The sequence below is a fragment of the Phyllostomus hastatus genome, unplaced genomic scaffold (genome assembly GCF_019186645.2).
Source record: "Phyllostomus hastatus isolate PE091 unplaced genomic scaffold, TTU_PhHast_1.1 phas_scaffold_317, whole genome shotgun sequence".
Lineage (NCBI taxonomy): Eukaryota > Metazoa > Chordata > Mammalia > Chiroptera > Phyllostomidae > Phyllostomus > Phyllostomus hastatus.
This window is the reverse complement of record NW_025334023.1, coordinates 26,303,635-26,321,605: the sequence shown is the minus strand read 5'-3', so window position 1 is coordinate 26,321,605 and position 17,971 is coordinate 26,303,635. Positions and strand designations below refer to the sequence as shown.

At 36.1% G+C, this 17,971-nt stretch overlaps 1 protein-coding gene across 1 annotated transcript in view; it reads left to right on the top strand.

Annotated features, from left to right (window-relative positions):
* The window catches only part of CEP57 (centrosomal protein 57), a 51,883-nt gene that overhangs the window by 6,536 nt on the left and 27,376 nt on the right, over nucleotides 1-17,971 (top strand). The window contains exons 2-4 of the mRNA XM_045818239.1: nucleotides 11,123-11,279; nucleotides 16,130-16,309; nucleotides 16,662-16,783. Of these exons, the coding sequence (XP_045674195.1) occupies nucleotides 11,123-11,279; nucleotides 16,130-16,309; nucleotides 16,662-16,783 (459 nt within the window). The remainder of the gene's footprint in view (nucleotides 1-11,122; nucleotides 11,280-16,129; nucleotides 16,310-16,661; nucleotides 16,784-17,971) is intronic.

Sequence of the window (17,971 nt, the reverse complement as noted above, 5' to 3'; positions counted from 1 at the left end):
GTCATGTAAGTTCTTTATATATTTTGGAGATTAAACCCTTGTCTGAGGTATCATTGGCAAATATGTTTCCCCATACAGTTGGTTCTCTTTTTATTTTGATACTGTTTTCTTTAGCTGTGCAAAAGCTTTTTATTTTGATGAGGTCCCATTTGTTTATTCTATCCTTTATGTCCCTTGCTCAGGAGACATGACAGTAAAAAAGTTTCTGTGTAAAATATCTGAGATTTTTCTACCTACGTTCTCTTCTAGGACTTTAATGGTGTCACGGTTTATATTTAAGTCTTTTATCCACCTTGAATTTATTTTTGTATAAGGTGTAAGTTGGTGCTCGAGTTTCATTTTTTTGCACGTGGCTATCCAGTTCTCCCAACACCATTTGTTGAAGAGGCTATTTTTATTCCATTTTATGTTGCAGCTTCCTTTGTCGAATATTAATTGACCGTAGAGACTTGGGTTTATTTCTGGGCTCTCTCTTCTGTTCCATTGGTCCATGTGCCTGTTTTTATGCCAGTACCAGGCTGTTTTGATTACAGTGGCCTTGTAGTATAGTTTACTGTCAGGTATTGTGATCCCTCCTACTTTACTCTTCTTTCTCAAAATTGCAGGAGCTATTCAGAGTCGTTTATGGTTCTGTATCAATTTTTGAAGTGTTTGTTCTATGTCTGTGAAATAAGCTATTGGTACTTTAATAGATATTGCATTTGCTGTTGGAAATTTTGATTGAAATTTCAAGTTCAGTTTAGAAACAACTGATGTCTTTAGGATATTGAGCATTCTATATGAACATGTTATGTCAATCCAGTTTTTTGGAACATTTTTCAGTAAAATTTTAAAATGTCAGGTCTTGGACTTCATTTATTAAATTTATTTCTAGTTTTCAAAAGTTGTATTTTCTAACTGGAATATAGAAGTATTATTGATTCTTTTATATTAATTTTACTTACCAACTTTCCTAAACTCTTAATGCTAAATGTTTGAGGATTCTTCAGTGTTTTTTATTTAGATGATCATAATCTGAAATTTGGAGTCTTCTTTTTCAATCTTAACATCTGTTTTGTTTTTTTTTCCCCATTATCTTAATGTGCAGGCTAGGAAATGCAGTACAACATTGACTAGAGTTGTCTTATAAATCTTTGTCTTGTTTCTGAATTTAAAAAGGAATGTTTTAAAATCTGCACCATTAAATATATTGCCTTTTGGAGGATAATATTTCTTATCATAAGAAAGTAGTTCTTTAATAATAGTTCTTGAATTTTATTGAATGCTTTTTTGCATTTATTGATGATCATATGTATTTTCACTTTAATGGGGTGGATTGCATTAAACAATGTTATCATGTTTGCATAGTCTTACCTGGAATAACCCCACCTTGATCATATTGGTTTGTCTCTTCTATAGAGTTGGGTATGGTTTACTAAATTGTATTTAAACTTCTATGTGCCATGTCACACATTCTTTGAAAAGAATGCAAATATGCATTTTAAATCATACTTTTCACTTAACATATTTGTTAAGTAAATATTTGAATCGTAAGTATTCCTAAGTACAATTTGCCCTAACAACTAAAACTACCAGAAAGAAAGTTGTTAGGTTAAACATTTTGCCTTTAACCCTGAAAGTTTATCCTAGAATCATATCATTTTAGTTAAGAAAAAATTTATTGAGTGCTTGTGGTCATGGAAGTAGTACTGGATTAGGTAGGAGTTGAACTTGGGCTACGTAATAGCGGTAAGAACTTAAGCAAATGCCTTCAAGTTTTCTTAGCCTGTTATTTTCACCTACAAACAACAATAATATTTGCTGTACTTATTTCACAGGGTTCTTGTGATAATCACAGGGAAATGTGAATGTGCTTTAAAAAAAACACACACACACATCAATGTGCCAACAAATCTAAAATGCCAAAATAAATTTAAGTATATCTTCCTGAACTATAAAGTGGAGATGCTTTCTTAAATGTCAGGATTGCTGTGAGGATCAACTCAGATAATGGAAGTGTAAAATGTTAACTGCAATGCAAATTTGTGGTTTATGGGTTGTTATTTTTAGTGTGTATATGGGGAGAGTGAACATAAACATTCTGCGTGAAGGATCTTGTGCCCTCCCATAGCTTTCAGGTACCCATGATTGGATGGCATATGGCATTGAAGGCAGGAAGAATAAATCACTTGAAATCTGTCATCCTAGATGAACGCTATCTTTAGAAAGGTCTGTTTACAAGGTTGGCTCTTGGTTGGCACCTATGAACTTAATAGGAAATAATTTTCTACACTGATATAAAACTTCAGCTTAAATTAACATTTTTCATCCAGTGTGCCACAAGAATTTGTAAACATGCAATATCTAACTATTCAGTCAGGAACACTGACCTCTTTTCCCTTAGACTGTCAGATTAAAAAATAGCAACAGCAAACACGACAGTAGCTGTCTGTTGTGAATGAATTAAAATTACACCTTTATTGTCACATTAGCAAAAAAAAAATTTTTGGTGAGTCACAGAATTTTTGTAACAAGTTTATGTGGACCATGAGATGAAAAAGGTTGAATATTGCTGGCCTAAATGATAAAAGTGGCTCACTGTGCCTCAGCTGTTTGTACAATGTGATTTATGCCAAACACCTTTCTTTTTTAAATTTTAATATATTTTATTGATTATGCTATTATAGTTGTCCCATTTTTTAATTCCCTTTATTCCCCTCCACCCTGTACACCCTGTCCCACAATCATTCTACCACCTTAGTTCATCTCTATGGGTCATACATATAAGTTCTTTGGCTTCTCCATTTCCTGTTCTCCTATTCTCCTATTCTTAACTTTCCACCTGTCTATTTTGTACCTATCATTTGTGCTTCTTACTCTCTGTACCTTTTCCTACAACTCTCCCCACACCCCACTGATAACCCTCCATGTGATCTCTATTTCTGTGAATCTGTTCTTTTAGTTGTTTTCTTAGTTCAATTTTTTTGTTCTTTTTTAGATTTAGTTGTTGATAGTTGTGATTTTGTTGTCATTTTACTGTTCATATTTTTTATCTTCTTTTTCTTAAGTAAGTCCCTTTAACATTTCATATAATAAGAGCTTGGTGGTGACAAACTCCTTTAACTTTGTCTGGAAAGCACTTTATCTGCCCTTCCATTTTAAATGACAGCTTTGCTGGATAGAGTAATCTTGGATGCAGGTCCTTGCCTTTCATGACTTGGAATACTTCTTTCTAGCCCCTTCTTGCTGTAAGGTTTCTTTTGAGAAATCAGCTGATAGTCTTATAGGAACTCCTTTACTGTCTCCTTTTCTCTTGCTTTGAAGATTCTCTCCTTATCTTTAATCTTGGGTAATGATATTATGATGTGCCTTGGTGTGTGCTTCCTTGGGTCCAAGATTTTTGGACTCTGTGAGCTTCCTGGACATCTGTTTCCTTTGCCAGATTGGGAAGTTCTCCTTCGTTATGTTTTCAAATAAGTTTTCAATTTCTGGCTCTTGTTCTCCCTCTGGCACCTCTATGATTCACATGTTGGAATGTTTTAAAGTTGTCCCAGAGGTTTCTAAGCCTCTTCTCATTTTCTTGAATTCTTGTTTCTTCATTCTGTTCTGATTGAATGTTTATTTCTTCCTTCTGCTCCAAACCATTGATTTGAGTCCCGGTTTTCTTTTCGTCACTGTTGGTTCCCTGTATCAACAGGGAACCAACCTGCTCTCCAGTTTTTCTTTCTGTCACTGTTGATTCCCTGTACCAACAGGGAACCAACCTGCTCTCCAGTTTTTCTTTTATTTCAATTTTCATAGCCTTCACTTTTTCCTCTATTTTGCGATCATACTTAACCATTTCTGTGAGCATCCTGATTACAATGTTTTGAACTCTGCATCTGATAGGTTGGCTATCTTCATCACTTAGTTGTATTTTTTCTGGAGGTTTGGTCTGTTCCTTCATTTGAGCCTTTTTTTTTTTTTTTTTTGTCTCAGTGCACCTGTTACATAGTGAGGGGCAGAGCCTTAGGTGTTCATCAGGTTTGGGCAACCCAAGTTGCTAAGTTGTGGAACTGTATATGGAGGAGGGGTCCAGGAGGCAATAATGGCATTTGCTCAGTTCTCAGCTGGGTTTTAGTCACTTCTCCTGCTACCCGCAAGCAAATTGGACTCTTCTGGTGCTGATTCCTGGTTGAGTGGGTTTGTGTACATTCTGGAACCCTGTGAGTCTCTCCAGTGAATTCTCCTATGAGGCTGGGAGTTTCTCCCACTGCCTCAGCCCCCACAGGTTTCTTCATTCAGAGGTTTTGAGGCTTTACTTCCTGGCGCTGGAACCCTGGGTTTTGCGGTGTGTCCTGCTCTCCAGTTGTTCCTTCCGGTTTATCTGCACGCAAATGTGGGACTGCCCACTTTGTGAGCCACCACCTTGCCCACCCCAGTCCTCTAGCTGCTTCTTTGCCCTGAGTCCTTTGCACCCTGGCTACCCATCTCCACCCATCCTGCTGGCCTGGATGAATGTTTCTTCTTTAACTCCTTGATTGTAGGACTTCCATACAGTTCAATTTTCTGGCAGTTCTGGTTATTTTTTGTTTTTAAATTTGTTGTTCTTTTGGTTATGAGGAGCCAAAATGTTTACCTTTGCCTCCATCTTGTGAACACCTGCCTTCTTTTTGAAAGTCAGAAATGTGACCAGCCCCCAATAAAACCTTGGCCACTAAGTGTGATGGGCCTTCTTTATAGACTACATTTCCCATAAGTTCTCATTATTAGTTGCTAGAGGAATTACACACATCCTGTAGAGGAATTTTGAAAGCTTGCACCAGATTTTCTGTGGACTTCACCCAGTGCATCTTTTCCCTTTGCTGATTTTGCTTTGTTTCCTTTTGCTATAATAAATCATAGCCATGAATATAACTATCTACTGAGTCCTGTGAGTCCTTCTAGCAAGTTATTGAACGTGGGCCTGGTCTTGGGGACCCTAACACTCATGGTAATAGTAGTTGGAACCTTCCCAAAATTCAAGTTTCCAGATAGTAGCCAAGAAGCAGCCTTGTAAGCAGACATTTCCAAGGAAAGCAGTTTCAAGTCTGCTATTAACTCTCCTTCCTATGACAGTTGTGTTGTGTGTTTTTTGATACAAAGGAAACCAAAAGCTTTTATTGCTTTTTAGTGGATTATAGTAACTTTATTGAATAGGATAATTCAATTTTAAAACAGTATGTTTTTTTTCCATTTTGCATTCAACAGATTTCTTATAGAGTGTCTTTATTAGAACTTAAACTCTATTGGGGATGACTGTGCTTTTCTCAGATCAGTTCCTATGCCAACTAGGTGCCCAACAATTCATTTCACTTATGCACTTATGACAGTAATTTCCTGGAGATGGTGCAGACCCCACAAGTTAAGGGATTAGGTTTCACATGGCTGCTTTCACTTCAGTTGTCAGCTCTATGTCCCAGATGTCCTGAAGGTACCTACACTTCTGCACAACCATCTGCAGATTAAGGAGTTACATAACTCTTCCCTCACAGTTAATCACTTGCCAGAATGACTCTCAGAACTCAGGAAATCAGTATACTTACCATAACAGCTTTTTAATGAAAGACACAATTCAGACACAGGTAAATAGGTAGAGACTTAGGGCAAGATGTAAAGGGGCTTTCATGACCAATCAGGATGCTCTTGGAACCTCATCATGCAAGAGTTTTTATGGAGGCTTCATTATGTAGGCATCACTGGTTAAACCACTGGCCACTGGTGACTGAACTCAATCGACAGTTCATCTTCCTTCTTCTGAGGTCTGGGTGTGGGGCTGAAATTTCTGGCTTACATCACCTGTTTGGTTTTTCTGGCTACCTACCACCCCTTATCCTACAGCTATCTAAGGCGGGGGGGTGGGGGGGGGGGGCGGGCCGCGGCTACTATTAGCATAACAAAGACACTGCTATCACTTAAGAAATTTCCAGAGATTTTAAATGTCAGGAACCGGGGACAGAAACCAAATATAATTTTTATTATTCCACAGGATATATAGATAATAAATGTACCAGGTAGGGATAAGTGTTTTTTTAACAGAGTAAGGAGATTGAGTGACAGAAAGGCACTAATTTAGATGTGGAATCAGAGAAAGCCTCACAGACTTTTGCACAGATTACTCAATGGCATGAGGAAGGGAGCTTTCCAGGCGTCATGAATTTAGCAAGTGAAAATGGAGTGTACTATGCATTCTAGAAATCAAAAGTTAGTGTGGCTGGGAAATGGTGGTAGTAGTGTGGGGAGAGATAGGGAATGAGGTCAGGGTTAGCCTGGGTGAAATTATGTGGGGCTTTATAAGCCATGATAATAAGAATTTTAGATTTTTTTCTGTGATGGAAAGTCACTGGAAGGTTTTGTTTAGGGGTATAACTTGAATTAATTTACTTTTTAAAAAGAATCATAAGGACTACTATTGGAGAACAGACTCAGGGGATGCAGACAAGAGTTCACAGGATGCTAATCTGTTAGTCCAGTCATAATGGTGTCAACTAGGGTAATAGTAGTGGAATTGATGAGAAGATGGAGAATTTCTTGATTATTCTGACAGAAACCCAACGAAATTTACTGAGAGACTAGATGTGGAATGTATGAAAAATGCCTCCATTCACGGGTTTTGGCCTGAGCAGCTGGATAAATGGTGTCAATTACTGTGGTATGCTGGAAGAGGAGCAGGTTTGCGGAGTTGACAGACCTAGGGAGGCCTGGGAGGAATGGAAAACTGTACTGGAGAAACTGCCTGCCGTCCCTATCCAGGACAAACAGATGCTTGGCTAAGATTGGGATCTGGGGTCAGCCTATCTAGCATAACAGAATGCAGCTGTAACCTGACAAGATGTATCAGGATCAATGGTCAGCAGAAACAGCAACTGGCTCTAGCCAGTCAGACTCTGACACCCCAACCAGTTACCCTTTGTAGGTTTTTGCCCTTAAAAACCCTGCACTAAGACAACTGAGTGAGTCTTAACCTCCCTTGGTTGGCTCCCTAACCTCCCTTGGTTGGTTCCCCAACCTCCCTTGGTTGGCTCTACTTCCCCTATTATTCCCTGATAATAAACCCTGCTCCTTGGCTCACTGTGTCCATTTGGTTTCTTGAATGACTCCAACCTAACAGGGGTAGATTCAGGAATTTGGTTATAGACAAGTTGGAGTGCCCATATTGACATCCTAGTGGGAAAGAGGGGGCAGTTTGATTTGAATATAGAGTTCAAGTGGGAAAGCTCTGGAAACAGTATTCCAACTTGGAAGTTTTTAGGAAAGACTCTTCAAAGTCCTGAGAGTAGCTGAGATCATGAAAGGAATCCATGTAGGTGAAAATAAGAAGAGGTGGAGGAAATACTAAGCATTGGGGAACTCCAGAATTAGAAAGAGGAAAAAGAAAGGAGCAAGGAGATTCTGAGGGAGGGGCCTGTATTAGGAGGAAAACCAAAAGAGTGTGGTTCCATTTACTAAAGTGAGGTGATCTGTATCATTTCTGATGATACTGGTGACATTAAGAGCTGTTTCTCCGAATTGACAAAGATTCAAGTCTGATTGGAAGAGTTAAGAAGGAGGGGTTATTAAGAGGTTAAAGCAGTTACTGTTACTTTGAAGGACTTTTATTAAAGCTGAGGAATGAAACAGGAACTAGAGGGGAGTGCTTAAGTTCAGAAACTTCTTTCTCCCTTCTCTTCCCATCCCTTCGCTTTTTTTTCCTTCTCCTTTATTTTTTTTTTCTTTTTTCTCCTTTTTCCTTTTCTTGTTCTTAATAGCAATGTGACTGATCTGGTAGGGACGGAGAACTAGATGGCACCCAGAGGGAGAGGCGTTGTATAGCAACCAAGATTTTGAATAGGTAATGGAGACAGGTTCATGACACAAAGCTCTCTCCTTGTTTCATGGGAGGAAAGGCAGAGTGAGAACAATCTATGTATAGTGTAGATAGATTGATGAGTTGTCTTAAGAACTAGTTAAATGTTCATTTAATCACATAGAATGTGATTCCCCTGATTCTGCAAGGGAGGTTGCAGGAGTGGATATAATAGGCAAGTCACCGTAAGGCAAGTCAACTTTCTTGAACCCCCTTTTCCTTTTTTTAATTTTATTTTTTATTTTTATTTTTTTGAAACAGGGAGAGTATACTAGATTTTTTATGGTACTTCACAACTCTTAAAAAAAAATACTACTGTAATCCCAGAAGTTTATAACTTTTTCTCCATTGTTTTCTCACAGAAAGACCTGGCTATTAAAAATGCTTACTATATTTTTATTAGCCTTAGGTGTTTACTTAATCTTTACCATCATAACCATTTTTAAATGTATAGTTTAGTGTTAAGTGTATTCACCTTATTGTGAAACGGATCTTCAGAACTTTTTCATCTTTTAAAATTGAAACTATATTTATTAAACAACTACCATTTGCAACCTCCTTCAGTCCGTGGTAACCAAGATTCTACTTTTCTGTTTTTATGAATTTAACTACCTTAAAGACCTCATGTAAGTGGAATTGTAAAATATTTGTCTTTTTGGGACTGATTTACTTCACTAATTATAATGTACTTAAGATTTATCCATTATGTTGCATGTGATGGGACTTTCCCCCTTTAAAGTCTAATAATATTTCTGTATATGTATATCACATTTTATCCTTTACTATTTTTTTTTTTATCCTCACCTGAGGTCATGCTTACTGATTTAAAGAGAGGGGGAGAAACATCAGTGTCAGAGAAACATGGCTCAGTTGCCTCTCCTGTGCCCCAACCAAGAGACCAAACCAGCAACCTAGGCATGTACCCTGACTGGGAATCGATCCTTTTGGTTTACAATGCTCCAACCAGCTGAGCCACACTGGCCCTGGCATATCCATTACTATTTTAATAGACATGTTTTGTGTGCATATAAGTAAGACTTATTAGCTTTACATCTCTTGTTTTCATTTTATTTCAAAATAGTTATTGTAAATAATTTTTGCAAAGCCATTTTATTTTCTGTCTTCCTTTCGCTTTTGGTTGACTTATGTATTCTTTTTATGTATTTCTGTATTCTTTGCTTCAGACTGGGCAAGAATGAGGGTGTTGACCCAACACATTCTTAATAACAATGATTTTCATTGATTAAACTTTGACATTCAAAATGAGTCGGCTGGCTTAGAAAACAGAATATGTTTAGGATTGATTTTTTAAAAAAAAACCTTCTCATTAAAACTTGCATTTTTATATAAAAAGACTTTGTATAATTTGTCTGCTGGCCCAACCCAAGCAGTATTTTGATAACGTACGTAAGAAAATTTTTTGGACAAATCTTGAACTATTTAATAGGAGCTAGCAGGCAGTGAATTTAATGAGGTCGGCTTGTTTTCATTGTTTTGTTTTTGGTAAATTATCATAGTCCTTCTGTTAATATCTGTGCAGTGTTCCATAATTCTAACAAAAATTGTTTTGAAATTTGTAAGAAAATTTGCAGGTAACTTAGGTTCATAAATCTATTAATAAGGAATATTTCCTAACCATTGTGATTCTAGATTCTAGTAGGTTGTATGAAGACCTAAAATATACTGTGAAGAATCGTATTTAAAATTGCTATGTGATAATGCATAGTGCTTTGCAAGAGCTATGCAATATTTTGTATGTGTGTTTATATATGTATATAAATATATATTTATACATATATTTTTTCCTTAAATGCACAGTTTGACAAGGTTTTTTGTTTTGTTTTGTTTTTTTTTTAGATTTTATTCTTAGAGAGAAGGGGAGGGAAGGAGAAAGAAATGGAGAAAAAGGTGAATGTGTGAAAGATACATCTATCAGTTGCCTCTTGCACCCAGCCCGCAATCCGGGCATGTGCCCTGACCAGGAATTGAACCAGTACCTTTCAGTTCACAGGCTGGCGCTCAATGCGCTGAGCCCTAGTAGTTATTTTAAGAATTGAAAACTCACCCTGATTTCTAGCCACCATAAAATCTGATGTGAATTTGCTAAAAAGCTTGGAAAAATGTTAACTATCAGTCCTTGTTGCATGTCAACACATTTTTCACAGTAGACCTGATACTGATTTACCACTTTTGAAACTTACTCCCACTCCTTCCAAGCTCTTTTCCCCCTTTGCCCCATAATGTGTATGTTGCATTTGCTTTCTTAAGTCCACTGAAAAATTGCATGGTTTTTAACACAAAAATAGTCTTTGATTTTTTGTAAGATTTAGATACAATGTGGTTATTTTGATGGCCTTTGTTTATACAAGGAGGTTGTTTACTATTATTGTAAATATTCATATTCTTTTGCACTTTTCTGGAAACATTCTTCTGGTGCTTTATCAGTAGTCATAGTTCTTCAAAGGTAGGAGTTGGGAACCTAGATTGCTGTGACTGCTTGAATAAGAAAAATGAATGTCTGAGAATTTTGAGCAGCTAACAGTCATATCATCCCCCTTAGCTGTCAGTGTCTGCATTGCTTCCCCCACTTTAGGTCTCTCTACCAACAGAAAGTTACCTATAGCAAACAGAGCTTCACAGTTAGTGTCACCTGCACTGAAATATCATGTGGAACGTAATCCCATTTACGACTGAACGCGTATGTGTGGAAATAAACTTTTATGTTTAGGTGTTTAACAAGCTTTAATGTTTTCTTTGTTTCTCCTTTTCCCCCTGATTAAATGTAAAGTTTTTGAGGCAAGAACTGTGTCTTATTTTCTTTATGTAAATTATAGAGTTTTGGACATTTAATAAATATTCATGAAGTATTTAGTTGGAGAGATTAATTTGGTCAATTGGTAACAATTTCTGGTACCGTAAAAAGTATTTACTTTTCTGAATGTATGCTTTACAGTAAATATTTTTAAAATAAAATTCATTGTGTCATATCTAAGTTTTTTGTGCAGCATTTGTATTCAAGTTGTGTGAACATTATCTCCTTTTTATAGTATCTGGCATATAGCTGTACTTACACGAATGTGAAACACATTCAGAGTTTTAGTATTTTAAAGTAATGATTGAATTCTGTCATATATGATCAGTGGACTCTTTGTTTTTGTCTCTACCAGTGGAACATACGAACAGTCCAGTTCTCAGTCATGAGCATTCATACAAACATATATTTATATGCTATTTGCGTTTAAAATTTTGAAAGGTAATTTCTGTATTTTTATTTTTCAGAACATCTTAGCTGAACCATCAAGGGCTAATGGAAATGTGGTTCGCCATTCCTCATCTCCATATGTAGTATATCCACCTGATAAACCTTTCCTTAACAGTGATCTACGACGCTCCCCAAATAAACCAACACTAGCCTATCCAGAAAGCAACAGCAGAGGTAGTAGAGACTAGCAAAATAGATGTTTTTTGTGTGTTTCTATTTACCCACTGCTTAAAAATTCTTAATTGTTCTTCCATTTATTTTTAATTTATATTCCCCCTTCCTGTTTTTAACCTCCTCGAAATATAATGCCTTTTAAAATTTCTTTCTTGACATGTTGTTAAACATCGTAATTCTTATTTTATTCCCTAATAATTTGTTTTTCTCTGAACTTTTATTTTAAAAGTTTTTTTACATAGATGTAAAGATCAGAACTAGATGAACTATTGTAACAGAAGCATTAATATCTAATTCTTAGACCTTGTGTACCTACTAGAACTCTGTTGCTTGGTTATTTTATTTTGGCCTTTAAAAAAAAACAAGAATCTGCCCTGGCTGGCATAGCTCAGTGGATGGAGTGCGGGCTGGGAACCAGAGTGTCCCAGGTTCGATTCCCAGCCAGGGTACATGCCTGGGTTGCAGGCCATAACCCCCAGCAACCGCACATTGATGTTTCTCTCTCTCTCTCTATCTCTCTCCCTTCCCTCTCTAAAAGTAAATAAATAAAATCTTTAAAAAAAAAAAAAGTGTATGTTAAGTTTAAAAAAAAAAAAAACAAGAATCTACTAAAACTTAACTACTTGTATTCCACAGTGGGTTTAGTTGTTTGTTTTTAGCATTTTAAACCTACGTTAAGTTGTTTGAATGTTATGTAACTTTTGTCATTTCTCAGAATTGCCAGTCTTTAACTACCATATTCTGATGAATAGCATTTTATCAGTTGTTTTATTAGCCATTAAATTAATTAACATTTTCCTTATCATCATCTTTAAGATACTGTATGAGAGGGGATCTAAAAAAATACACTGGAATTATCTTCTGGAGGGCAGGCCCCTTGTGGTATAGACTTCCCTGCTAGGTGAATGTTCTAGGAACCCATCTGTGTCAGTTTACCAGCTAGTGGTGGTCATTGAGAGACCACATTCAGTTTCAGTGGAGTTTTTTTTTTTTTAAAGACTCAACATGTTTGCCCATTTCCATGATGGGTGATTTAGGAGCACATCTGCCCATACCACGCTGAGTGTTCAGCAGTTTTTGACCAAAGATGGCATAACCCTCACACCCCACCCTCCCTATTCACCCAAACTCACCCTGAGTGGCTTTTTTTTGTTTACCTGGGTGAAAACTTGCTCAAAGAGAAACATTTTGCCAGCGTGGAAGATGTGAAACAGCAAAGGCACTAAAGGGCATCAAAATTGATGAGTTCATTGCATACCAGGAAAAATAAGCTATCCAGATTATGAAATATATCAATCTCCTATTTGGGTCTGTCACATTTTAGGCACTGAAAAGTTTGGTGAGTGAATGAATTATGTTAATAAATGAAAAAGTATGCCTTATTTTTACTGAAGGCTCAGTTTTTAAAAGATGGCAGTTTTTCCTACCTATTATATAGTATACATGATGTTTCATTTAAATCAAAGTTTAGGCAAAATGATTCTAAATATTTAATTGAAGATAATATTGAAATGATTTAAAGACACAGAATGTAGGAAACTGGCAGTATTAAGGATTATAAAATGTTAAAAATGAAAATATTGGCATAATACTAGTGGAATCAAAATAAAAGGAAGTCCTGAAACTGACTTGGGCATATGTGTAAGTAGTAATTATATCCATATATATAAGTATATGTGGGAATTTGGGATATGATAAAGTTCCTGTTTAAAGTTCTTTGGTATAAAAATACAGTTTATTTGACTTCAAGAATTAAATGTAAAAATGTGTGAAACTATTATACTTAAGTGTAATAAAGGAAAATACAAAGTTTATCTAATCTTGTTTACAGAAAAACATTCTATATACATATAAACAAAGAACTCAACGGAAAAAAATGTTTCATATAACTGGAAAATCAGTACATCAAAACTAGAATTAAAGATATAATAAACAGAGGGCTGGACTTTTTCTTATAGAAAAATAGGTGATGAAATTTATAAATGGTAGAGAATTGACCAATAATATATTTAAACTTGTAATAGAAATGCAAAATAAAATAGCCAGAAGTCGTATGTGTTCTTTAGTCAGAATGGCAGAGAGACTTCTGGCCAAGGTGGAGGCATAGGTAGATACACTGTGCCTGCTCATACAACCAAAAGAAGGATATCAAACAAACAACTAGGACTCACAGAAAATCGAATGGTATGGATGTCCAACAACCAAAGAATTAAAGAAGAAACATTCATCCAGACTGGTAGGAGGGGTAGAGACGGGTAGCCAGGGTGGAGAGACTCGGGGCAAGGCAGCAGCTGGTGGGCCGGGCGGTCCCAGATATGTGTGCAGATAAATTGGGAGGAACAACTGGGGAGCAAGACAGACTGCACATACAGGGTTCCGGCGCAGGGAAATAAAGCTTCAAAACCTCTGAGTGATAAAATTGGTGGGAGAAACACCCGGCCTCACAGTAGAGTTTGTTGGAGAGACCCACAGGGTCCTAAGATGTACACAAACCCACTCACCCAGGAATCAGTACCAGAAGGGGCCAATTTGCTTGTGGGTGGTGGGGGAAGTGATTAAAGGCCTGTGGAAGCCAAACAAGTTCCCACTCTCACCCATCGCTCACATACAGTTCCACAACTCAGTGACATGGTTTGCCCTGCCCTGGCAAATACCTAAGGCTCTGCCCCTTAGTATGTAACAGGCTTGCTAGGACCCTCCCCCCCTCCAAAAAAAATGGCCCAAATGAAAGAACAGATCAGAGTTCCAGAAAAAAGACAACTAAGTGATGAAGAGATAGCCAACCTATTAGATGTAGAATTCAAAACACGTAATTAGGATGCTCACAGAAATGGTTGAGTATGGTTACAAAATAGAGGAAAAAGTGAAGGCTGTGAAAATTGAAATAAAGGAAAATATATAGGGAACCAACAGTGATGGGAAGGAAACCAAGACTCATATCAACGGTTTGGAGCAGAAGGAAGAACTAAACATTCAACCAGAACAGAATGAAGAATCAAAAATTCAAAAAAATGAGAGGTCTAGGAACCTCCACAACTTTAAATGTTTCAATATGCAAATCAGGAGTGCCGGAAGGAGAATAGGAAGAGCAAAAAATTGAACTTACTTGAAAACATAACGAAGGAGAACTTCCCCAATCTGGCAAAGGAAATAGACTTCTAGGAAGTCCAGGAAGCTCAGAGAGTCCCGAAGAAGTTGGAGCCAAAGAGGAACACACCAAGGCACATAATTTCATTACCCAAGATTAAAGATAAGGAGAGAATCTTCAAAGCAGCAAGAGAAAAGGAGACAGCTACCCACAAAGAAGTGCCCATAAGACTATCAGCTGATTTCTCAAAAGAGACCTTATAGACAAGAAGGGGCTGGAAAGAAGCATTCCAAGTCATGAAAGGCAAGGACCTGCATCCAAGATTACTCTATCCAGCAAAGCTATCATTTAAAATGGAAGGGGAGATAAAGTGCTTCCCAGATAAAGTCAAGTTAAAGGAGTTCATCATCACCAAGCCCTTATTACATGAAATGTTAAAGGGACTTATCTAAGAAAAAGAAGATCAAAACTATGAACGGAAAATGACGACAAACTCACAACTATCAACAACTGAACCTAAAAAAAAAAAACAACAACAAAAACAAAGCAAACAACTAGAGAAGGAACAGAATCACATAAATGGAGGTCACATAGAGGGTTATCAGTGGGAAGGTGGGGGGAGCAATGGGGGAAAAGGTACAGGGAGTAAGAACTATAAAAGGTAGGTGCAAGATAGACAGGAGGAGGTTGAGAATAGTATAGGAAATAAAGAAGCCAAAGAACTTATATGTACGACCCATGGACATGAACTAAGGGGTTAGGGAATGCAGGTGGGAGGGGGTATACAGGGTGGAGGATAATAAAGGGGTAAAATGGGACAACAGTAATAGCATAATCAATGAGCTATATTTCAAAAAATGGCAGAGATTGTAATTAATGTCTGTTGGCAAAGACTTCTGATCAAAGTATAAATTGATGCAACCTATTTTGAAGGTAATTTACTTTGTTTCAGGAGCCTTGAAAATATGAATATTTTTGACTTAGTAACTTAATTTTTCAATTTTTATTTATTGGTAATAAGAGAATAACCTTTTAACAGCATAAGGGAATGCTCACAGTATCATAATGATAGAGTACAAAACAAAACTTAAATTTTAAGTTTTAAATAATTTTAAGTAGTTTGATCGCAATATGTTGTATACATAAAATAAGAGATAAAAAGAAATAACCAGAAATGACAGTCATTATCTCTTGGTGGTAGAATTATCTGTTATTTTCTTTGTTGTAGTTTCCTGTGCCTTGTATAGTGAATTTATATTACTTTTATAATTAGGAACTTTTGTCAGGCAGTTACAGTGTGCTTAGATAATTTTTCCTTAAGTAATAAAAAAATAGGCATTAAAAATCATTCTTTTTGTGATTGACTATTTTAACTGTGATTGGAATCTGCATGTGATCCTTTTATTGAAACAGAAAAGTTATAGTTAATATTCTTTGGGACAGTTATATGAACTTTGTATGATTAGCTAAATATTTTTACCATTTTATAAAATTTTTGAAATCTTTTTACTATAATAATGTGGCTTTTACTTGAGTATTTAGCACATTTCAGAAACTCAAAAGATGTCTTTAAATAGATTTTTTTTAAAGAATTATCATGTGATAATAATTTTTAAAATTAAAATTTGATCATTCCTAAAGAGTGATCCTGCATTCTACCCACTCATCAATTTTATTTTTTATTTAGATCAGGTTATTATTTATAAGGGAACTTTCTCTTTTTATATTGTTATTTTATAGTATCCATATTTGTATTTGGCAGCCATATTCTCTGCTCTGAAGAATCTTCAAGATAAGATTCGACGCTTAGAACTTGAAAGGATTCAGGCAGAAGAAAGTGTGAAAACCTTGTCCAGAGAAACAATTGAATATAAGAAAGTATTGGATGAACAGATACAAGAAAGGGAGAATTCAAAAAATGAGGAATCAAAGCACAATCAAGGTTTGTTTAATTAAGGAACTAAACACTCAAAATCAGTATTGTAAAATTACTCCAAAATTGCCCATTAGCATATTCTAGTAGTCAGTCTTCAAGCGCCACAAAACAGGATTATATACTCTGGTGCGTTTTGAGGAACAAGTGCTGATGTCATGAAATTATATTTATTGCCTGAATTCGAGGCAGATTAGACCAGCATATTGGGAACGATTTAGGTCATCTGAAAAGACTTCCAGGACTGCTGGAAAGTGGTTATTATTTATATACAGTAGGCTTAATTCCTTTTAACAGCTTGTTAAACTGTTCTACAAGTGACCTGATTTCTGCTTTTTTTTTTTTTACATATTCTTTTTAGAACTGACATCTCAGTTGTTAGCTGCAGAAAATAAATGTAATCTTTTAGAAAAACAATTGGAATATATGCGTAATATGATAAAGCATGCAGAAAAGGAAAGGACATCTGTCTTGGAGAAACAGGTATAGTACCTCACAGATTCATTCTCAGGGACAGTTAATGGGAAAAATTAAAGTGACTTGACTTTTTTTGTCAGTGAGAACTAATGGTGCTGTTATAATTACTACTTTTTTTTTAATTGCCATGATCTCCATTTTTTTAAGGTTTTATTTTATTTATTTTTAGAGAGAGGGGAAGGGAGGGAGAAGGAGCGGGAGAGGAACATCAATGTGTGGGTTGCCTCTCACATGGTCCTTACTGGAGACCTGGCCTGCGACCCAGGCATGTGCCCTTACTGGGAATCAAACAGGCCATCCTTTGGTTCGCAGCTATCACTCAGTCTACTGAGCTACACCAGCCAGGGTATTTCTCCTTTTATCTTAAATTAACCACTGGCAATAGTGTCAGTAGTTCATTTTGAAAGACTAGTGTAAACTTTGAGAAAAAATGTAATTTTTTTTTTTTTCAGTGTACCTATAAATGGGTTTTCTTTTTGGATGACTGACACACACTCTGCCATATCGTGTACACACACAACTTTGATAGCTTCTGCTGTTTCAGTCTTGTACAGTATACCAGTACAGTATACCAGTACAAGACTGAAATTACTTGGAATTATTTATGATGTCTGAAGATTTGATTGGCTTTCTTATAATTTCTGTATTTGGTAAAGTTTTACTTAAATTGGGAAAACACTATATAGTGTGTTGCATGATCTTTTCAAGTTACATTAACTTCTTTTAGTCTACATGATAAAAAGTGTAAAAAATCTTATGTCTCTCTCTACTTACTCAATTTAAAGACTCAGGTAAAGCAGCAGGTTTCGGGATTTTTAATACTTTGAAAACCTGATGTTATGTTAAAGTGTAGTTAACATAAAGTTTTGGGTATACAAATAGTGATTTAATGTTTATTTACCTTATAAAGTGATCATCATGATAAGTCTTGTTACTATCTGTCACCATACAGCTATTACAATATTGACTGTATTCCCTATGTTGTACCAGTACACGCATGTGACATTTATTTTTGTAACTGGAATTTTGTACTTTTTAAATCCCCTTCACCTTTTTTTATTCATTCCCCCCATTCCCTCCTTTCTGGCATCCATTAGTTTGTTCTCTGTGTCAATGAGTTTGTTTTCGTTTTATTCATTTGTTTTGTGTTTTACTTTTAGATTTCACATATGAGTGAAGTCGTGTAGTATTTAT